Below are 7,924 nucleotides of genomic sequence, written 5' to 3'. Positions count from 1 at the left end.
TGAGGCGTTCGCTTGGTTCAGCCTACAATAGGCATCTCTTTCTGTTGCTTCTGCCGTATCTGATGAATCGGTAATTGAAATGGAAACCATTTGCTTTTCTCTCATCATGCATTACCAACTTTTTTTTAATAAAAAAACCAAAGAATTATTGAAAAGTATGAGTAGATCAGATCACAAAAACTGAGATATTCTTATCTGGGAAAAAATGGCCCTAGAAACTTTGCAGTGGGGATAGGTCCTTCTAACATTTTATTTTATGCTGTATTTGTTACTTCCATTAGAGTCAACTTGATTTCCTGTGTCTATAGTAAATTTGTTGGCCTTGGTTTCTAGATAGAAGAATCTTTAATTGGAGGAGCTTGCACCTGCATGCACGTTGGAACTGTTAGGCATGCCTCATTCACCTGAAAATGCTGAAAGGAGACGAGGAGCAATTGCAGCCTTGCGTGAACTGCTCAGACAGGGCCTTGAGGTGGAAACTTCGCGCCAAGTCCAAGACTGGCCGTGCTTCTTGAGCCAAGCACTTAATAGGCTAATGGCTACAGAGATAGTTGATCTTCTTCCATGGGACAGTTTAGCTGTTATACGCAAGAATAAGAAATCACTTGAATCACAGAATCAAAGGGTTGTAATCGATATCAATTGTATCTACGTGGCGTTAATAGCTTATGTAGCACTTGGATTTTCAAGCAAGCAGACAGAGTTGGTAAGTCCTTTCTCTGCAGCTCGTTTATAAGATATTCTTATCCCCACTTCCCTCCTTACTCTACTGTAATTTCTGAGAAAAAGGTTTTGTTAATTTCGTGTATTTTGTATCAATCTTACAATTATTAACATGCCTATTCAGGTTCAATTTCTTTTAAGAGAAAGAGTGAGGTTTGTTGTGTTCCATTTATTAATGTCACTTATTATTTTATTTTTTTTGCAGATAAACAAAGCCAAAACTATCTGCGAATGTTTGATAGCATCAGAGGGAATTGATCTCAAACTTGAGGAAGCTTTTTGTTTGTTCCTTCTTGGACAGGTAAATTATTCATTTTGGTCCAGTTCTATTTCTAGCTGACTTCATTAAAATATTCTCGGAATTGTTATCTTGGTTTCAGCAGATATAATTTTCATTCTCTTCTTCTCTTTTCCCCTAGTTTATTGAACTACTTTGATTTATTTATTGGTTTCTAGTGTAATGAGGCCGAGGTCGTTGACAAGCTTCAACAGCTTGAATTGAATTCAAATCCTGCTGCTCGAAATTCAATCTCAGGAAAGGAAATAAAACACGTTTCTGGTGCAAAACCATCGTTGGTGTGTCCTCTCTCTCTCTTCTATCTTCAGAATTCTGATTTTTGCTGCCCTTAAAAAACTTGCTTCTGAAACTGCTTAGGTGGATGGCTCAATTGGGGGTAGCTTCAATTGATGCATGATGATTTATGGCAAGCAATTAAAGCTGAGGCTTTGGGGCCTAATCATCAAGTTCATAGCCTCTCTGACGTCCTTGATGAATCAATGCTTGTTCAGGTGAAGTGCATGGATTGTTTTTCATATCTTGTCATGCTGTCATATAACTATCACCATTTAACAATCAAACTTTTGAGTGTATTTTGTAATAATATTGTTTAATCATTGAGCTACTGGCCTATAATCTGGAAAAATAAAATAGAAAATGTCATAGTAAATGAATTTTAGTATATGGAAAGATAATTTGAAATTGTGAGTAATCTGATGATAGTGATTGAAAATTCTAATAAGTTGCACATACCAAATAGCTGCGAGGAAATAGTTAACTTACTCTATGGTTGCAGCCATCTTATTTGGTGAATCGCTCAGCAATGTGTTCAAAGAGATGTGTGCACCAGGTCGCTAATGTATTGCCTACTCCTGGTGCAGCTGGTTTTAGTCTTGCTTCAAAGGAAAAAGAAATCTTGAAAGATTTAAATCTCAAAGAAAATTACTTTGGATACTAGAAATATTAAGAAAGAGTCATAATTCTACCCTGCAGAATTTAAATTGGCCAAATGAAAGGCTGAAATTTTCTGAGTGTCGTTAAAAACGTAGACCTTGATAAAGGCAATTACTTTTAACTTAGCGGAGAAACTATTTCGGCATGTTTAATAACAAAAAGTTTTCTTTCCTGGAGGCATAATATTAATGCTTTATCATGATGCTTTAGGGTGGTTTTTGTTTGTGTAATGATTTGCAGTGGCAAGCTCTGGCTGATGTGGCAAAAGCCAAGTCTTGTTATTGGAGATTTGTTATGCTACAGCTGTCTGTTCTGCGAGCTGACATTATGTCAGACAGGATTGGAACGGAAATGGCAGAAATTGAGGCTCTTTTAGAGGAAGCTGCAGAGCTTGTTGATGAATCTCAGCAGAAGAACCCAACTTATTACAGGTATAAGTAGAATCAACATTATACATTAATTTTTGTTATTGTTATTTAGAATCTTATTGTGTATTGCTTATTCATGTTTAATGGGAAATGAATATCATATCCTAGGCTGTTTTTTTGATAAGTAGTGTATACATTTGAATTTTTAGGATTAATTCCCATAATATGGTTCATGAATTTGTGAATTCTTACTACTGCAGACAAAAGATTGCTCATAAATTAGTCTCAATTACCAAGATAATAGTTACAATAATCTCTATTGATGAAATAATCTTCTATTCCCTGTCTTAGTTGCATTTTATTTTGCTATCCTGCAACATTTCCAACTTTTTCTTTATCTTGTTGATTGATTGCAGTGCCTATAAAGTTCGATATGTTCTAAGAAGGCAAGATGATGGATCATGGAGGTTTTGTGAAGGTGATACTCAAACACCATCACAATAATATTCAGCCTAATTCTGGAAGAGTAATGCTACACACATTCCCACTCCCATACTCCCTGACGTGGCTTTTAAAATCACTATTGGATCAAAATTTAATAGTGATCCATTCAAAATCTAATAGTAATTTTAACAACCACGTTAGAGAGTGTGAAAGTGGGAGTACGGGAGTAGGAGTGTGTAGCATTACTCATTCTGAAACGTGAGCCTGCTATGAGGAGTGTTCTGCTAACTCGTGTCTTTTCCGTCTTCAATTTCTTATCTTGCGGAGGAGGCCTGTAAAAATGAACGTGGAGGGCAGTAGTAAGCTTTTAAAAATGGTGAAATGTATATCATATAAGATGGGTTTGTTAGAATAGGGGCATTCAAAGGAAATTGAAGCTGAATTATTTGGTTAGTGCTGACCAAGTAGTGTAAAGTGTCAAATGACCTCATTTAGAATCTTTGTCAATTCGTTTCCTATCAATAATGTGATTGCTAATTGAGTAATTATGGACAAGTGAAATCATTTATAGAAAGGCTCTCAAATTCATCAAGTTTTGTTCAGTTCGTGGCTTCAAATGTGCCACATCATATGACTCATACTTAATCACCTTATTGACCTATTTTTGATGCATACATTTGAAGGAATTTACACCTTAAATTCTTCTGTTCTCCTTGCTACAGTGTCGGTGCTAAACCCACTCCAGTTTGTATTTGGATTTCCTCATATTTTATAAAATATTTGATTCTCATATTCTAAAAAATGAGCCATCTATTTTATCTAACGGTTTAAATAAATGCAAAAATTTGAATTACCGAGACAAGTGAATTTGACATATTAAAAATTAAAATTAAAATTAATTATTTTGGTAATACACAAATTTTTGCATTTGTTTAGACCGTTAGATAAAATGAAGAACTCAAATTTTAAAAAATATGAGAAGATATCAATCCTTCTAGTTCAATTGCACCACCCAAAACTGCTTTGTAGAAAAAAGAATCATTAATTAATAATTATTAAGACAATTATAATCAAGAAAAGAAAACGACAATGTTTGAAAGGGGAAAAAAAAATCAGGTGAAGATTTCTTGTAATTTTTATAATTTTGACATTAAAACCCTAGTTTTTCTTACAAGGTGGATAATAAGTAAAAAACTTCAATTCAAACTCTAAAAGTGGAGCTTTTTAAGATAGCATTTTGCTTTTAAACAAAATAAAAATAAATCTTTATATCATCATAGCCAAACAAAATCACCCTCTAAAATAATTATAATTTTTATCTGACCAACTCAAAATTAGTTTTGTCGACTTGCATATGGTCAGCATTTGCAAGCTTCATTCCCCCCCCCCAGTAGGCACGGAAATCAATTAAAGGGTATTATGAGAGAGTGCCTGTCCCCCCCCCCCCCAGTGGGCACGGAAATCAATTAAAGGGTATCATGAGAGAGTGCCTGTTGGTAGTTGGTACAACCTTCACCGATGCTTTGAATTCATTTCTTTTTTTTGCTTTTCTACTCAAATTGGGTAAACACCGAAAAAGTAGTTGGCTGCCTAATAAAAATAATAGCGCATAAGTATAATTAATTAAATAGTAGGAAAATGACTAAAACAAGTAGTCTGGTTCTCTTTTAGGGCCTGATTACCAAGGCAAAATGCCATAAATAAGGGTACGAATCTCAATAAGTCCTATAACTCTATCTAAACTCCCTGCTATGAAACGATCACTACTGAAAAAAAAGGTTGAAGTGAAAAATGTATTGTCGATGAAGAGGGAGTACAATATATGATAGCACAAGTTTCCAGTACAAGATCAAACCACAATGACAATGGGAGACTGAAACCCACAAAACCCACTAAACACAACATCAAATACATAAAATAACTTCATAAAACGGAGATACGAAGACAACAAAACAACAAATTTATAGAGAAAAAAGCAGAAAAACAACAAATGACCCAACAAACAACAGCATTGGCGGTGGAAATGGTGGGTGGATGGTGTAAGATGGGCTCTAATCGGCACGTGAGGTTCATCTTTTGGAGAGCCTCACAAAGGAGGAAGGTAAACTTCTAGAGAAGGGAGAGCTTCTCTCTCTAAAGAATAAAGAAATAGATTTTGCTTAGAATCCACTTAAAACCGGCATGAGGTGGTGCTACCGCCCAACCGACCGCAATGTGTAGCAATGGAGGAAGAAAATGTATATAAATTTGCTATAAATTAAGTTAGAAGAAATTCTCCAATTCAATATTTAGACTATCAGGTCTCTCTTAACAAGTGAGAATCACATATATTTTATTAATACTATTAAAAAAAGCATATATATGAAATTTCCTACCCAATTTGTAGAAAATTTCTATCCAAAATGAATAAGCATCATATATAAGTTGGATCAACTTCTTCAGAAACTAGCAACCTATTTCACAAAGAAACTGGCAATAACATACGCCAAATTACCAAAATATGCCATTTTCGAATTAAAATAAAAAGAAGATGAAGATCAGTAGCGAGCCAGTTAATCCTCATCAGCTCAATCCAGCCAAGGGTTATTCCTAGTCGGCTTCCTAATACGGCGCATCGAGCGCCAAACGACGCTGTTGCACTTGAACCCGGACCCGAACGCCAGCTGCCAAACCCGGTCCCCTTTCCTCACTTTCTCTTTGGCTTCCAAATACGCCAGCTCGTACCATATGCTGCTGCTCGACGTGTTGCCGAACCGCTCCAATGTCATCCGAGAAGCCTCCATGTTCTTCTCGCTCAGCTCAAGGTTTCTCTGCAGCTCGTCCAGCACCCTCTTGCTCGCCGCATGCACGCAGAAGTGCTCGAATGCCAGCTTGTAGTCCGGAATGTACGGCTTCTTCGACGACGATGAAGGGTTTAACCCCGCCTGTTTCCCGCCGAATAAGTGCCTCCACACCAATGTCGCGAAGAACAGCAGCTGCTCCGAGAACGGAAGAACCAGAGGCCCCAGCGTGGTGATGTTAGTTTTGAGCGCGTCGCCCCCAATTTCCAATAGCTCTTTGCTCACCCTTATTCCCTTGAATTTTTGTTCATCTTCCTCCTGGTAAACGCTCCTGTTGAATTTCATAAATTAAATTAATTAATTTTTTTTTATCAATTAAATGATTTAACAATTTAACAATTTAAATTACAACGAAGCAAAGCAGTAGCAGAGCGAAGCAAACCTCAAGCTGCGGTCATCGGCTCCTTTGTGGGTGCGAACAACGTGTTCGAGGCGGTACTTGGCCCGGCGGTGGTCACGCCGGCGGTTAGAGAGGAGGACGGCGGAGCAACCCATACGGAAGAAACAATTGGGAATGAGCATCGACTTTTCCTGCCCCTGGTACCAATTATACCCGACCATCTCCGCGCTCACCACCACCGCGCAGTTGTTGGGGTTCGATTGAAGCATATCCCTCGCCAAATCCACGGCAATGATCCCGGCGCTGCAGCCCATCCCGCCGAGATTGTAGCTCAAGATGTTTCCCCTCATCTTGTAGTGGTTGATTATCATGGCCGACAGCGACGGCGTGGGGTTGAAGATGCTGCAGTTGACCACCAAGACTCCAATGTCCTTCGGACGAACTCCGGTTTTCTGGAAAAGCTCGTCCAGGGCTCCAAACATGACCGTTGAGGCCTCCGCCCGACCTTCTTTCATGGTGGCGCAGTTTTCGGTGGACATGATGACTGATTTCGGGACGTAGGTTTCGTCGCCTAGGCCTGATGACTCTAGAATTCTCTTCTGAAATTCCAGGCTTGCCTCGTCGAACTTGCCTGATTTTCTAGCCAGCTCAATGAACTCCTTCTTCGACACCTGCATAATTCATAACCAATTTCGTTAATACAGAAGCCCTCATGCATGCAGACATGGCTGTAATCGAATTATCAGTTCCTATGGTTTATTTAATTTGCAATTAGTTTTCTATAATATTAAAATCAATTCAAGCTCCTAGGTATCCCAAAAGACAATTCACTCATTACAATCAAATTAACATGTTTTCGTTACGAATTAATAATAATAATATTATAAAAATGAAGTTACAAGAGTTTAAACGAACCTATAAAAGTTAATTAAAAGTTAATTAACCCGAGTTTATTAGTTTAATAAAATAACCGAACCCAAATCGGAGCCTAATCCGAACCGAACCCGAGTCACATCTAAGAGAAGATCAAAAGCAGTTACCTTGTGATCGTCGTGAGGCCGATAACAAGCGAAATCAACGAGGTAGATGGAGCGCGGGCGTGACATGAAGTAGACGGAAAGCGTGAAAACAAACAGACCGAAGAAACCGAGGACGGTTGCGAGATCGTAGCGAGCATCTTCCCAGAGCTTCCTCCAGAGTTCTTCCCGGCTCAGGCTCCCAACCTCGGCGCTAAACACAAGCACCAGCACAGGGATGGTGGCCAAGTAAATGCCGTGGTTGATCAGGTAGTGGTAACCCAATTTCACATACTTGAGGTTCACCGACTGGAGGAAGTCCGGTAGCCGTCGCCGGACCCTTACGGAGAACGTTTGGGAGCCGGCGTTCGGCCCCGAAGACTCGATCCCACGGCTGACGATCTCTGTGGATAACAGATCTCCTTCGCTCGCCATGTTGCAGATGCGATAGCTATGGATTCGAATGGTGATATTTATATATATATATAGAAAGTTGAAAACAGATTAATGGTGCCACCAACCAAAAATGTAAGTAGGTGAGGAGCTCCAAGCCGCCTTAACTAATTTTTCATTGGTAGTGGGTGTCTGAATTCAAAGTCCAAATAGCCGGGCTGCCAGCGAGGACATGGAGCCCCCCCCCCCCCGCTTTTTTTTTATTATTATTTTTATGTCTTTATCTCCAACAACTTAAAAAACAAAAAATTATGAATTAAGGACATAATTTTTTTTAAACTGAGTAAGAGAAATTTCTTTCGACTCAATATATAAAAATGACATATATTTTTTAAAAAAATATGTGAGATACACATATTTTTTTAAGAAAAGTGTTAGAGAGCCAAATAAATTAATTTAGAAAAATTTTCAAAGTAACGGAAAAGGTTTTTAAATTTTAAAAAAAAATGTAATTTTCTCTCCCTTTTCTGCCCCACTCACGATATGCCACGTCAGTTTATAAATTTTTT

General features: G+C 38.2%; 2 protein-coding genes across 3 annotated transcripts; one reads left to right on the top strand and one right to left on the bottom strand.

Annotated features, from left to right (window-relative positions):
• Positions 1 to 346: 346 nt before the first annotated feature.
• LOC132184811 (plastid division protein CDP1, chloroplastic-like) lies at positions 347 to 3,358 on the top strand. 2 transcript variants are annotated; one of them, XM_059598582.1, is made up of 6 exons: positions 347 to 706; positions 929 to 1,024; positions 1,180 to 1,299; positions 1,379 to 1,512; positions 2,195 to 2,385; positions 2,739 to 3,358. In XM_059598582.1, exons 1-4 carry the CDS (start codon positions 392 to 394, stop codon positions 1,409 to 1,411), a joined length of 564 nt encoding a protein of 187 aa, XP_059454565.1. In that variant the 5' UTR covers positions 347 to 391; the 3' UTR covers positions 1,412 to 1,512; positions 2,195 to 2,385; positions 2,739 to 3,358. The 2 variants fall into 2 exon arrangements, with proteins under 2 accessions (XP_059454565.1, XP_059454564.1); XM_059598581.1 differs by having other exon boundaries at positions 1,180 to 1,512.
• Positions 3,359 to 5,067: 1,709 nt separating this feature from the next.
• LOC132184810 (3-ketoacyl-CoA synthase 10) lies at positions 5,068 to 7,429 on the bottom strand. The gene is made up of 3 exons (XM_059598579.1): positions 6,987 to 7,429; positions 5,989 to 6,617; positions 5,068 to 5,877 (listed from the first exon to the last, which is right to left on the bottom strand). The coding sequence occupies exons 1-3, from the start codon at positions 7,395 to 7,397 to the stop codon at positions 5,334 to 5,336; spliced, it is 1,584 nt and encodes a 527-aa protein (XP_059454562.1). The 5' UTR covers positions 7,398 to 7,429; the 3' UTR covers positions 5,068 to 5,333.
• Positions 7,430 to 7,924: the final 495 nt, after the last annotated feature.

This window comes from Corylus avellana, chromosome ca6, assembly GCF_901000735.1.
Source record: "Corylus avellana chromosome ca6, CavTom2PMs-1.0".
Lineage (NCBI taxonomy): Eukaryota > Viridiplantae > Streptophyta > Magnoliopsida > Fagales > Betulaceae > Corylus > Corylus avellana.
This window is presented reverse-complemented; position numbering and strand designations above follow the sequence as displayed.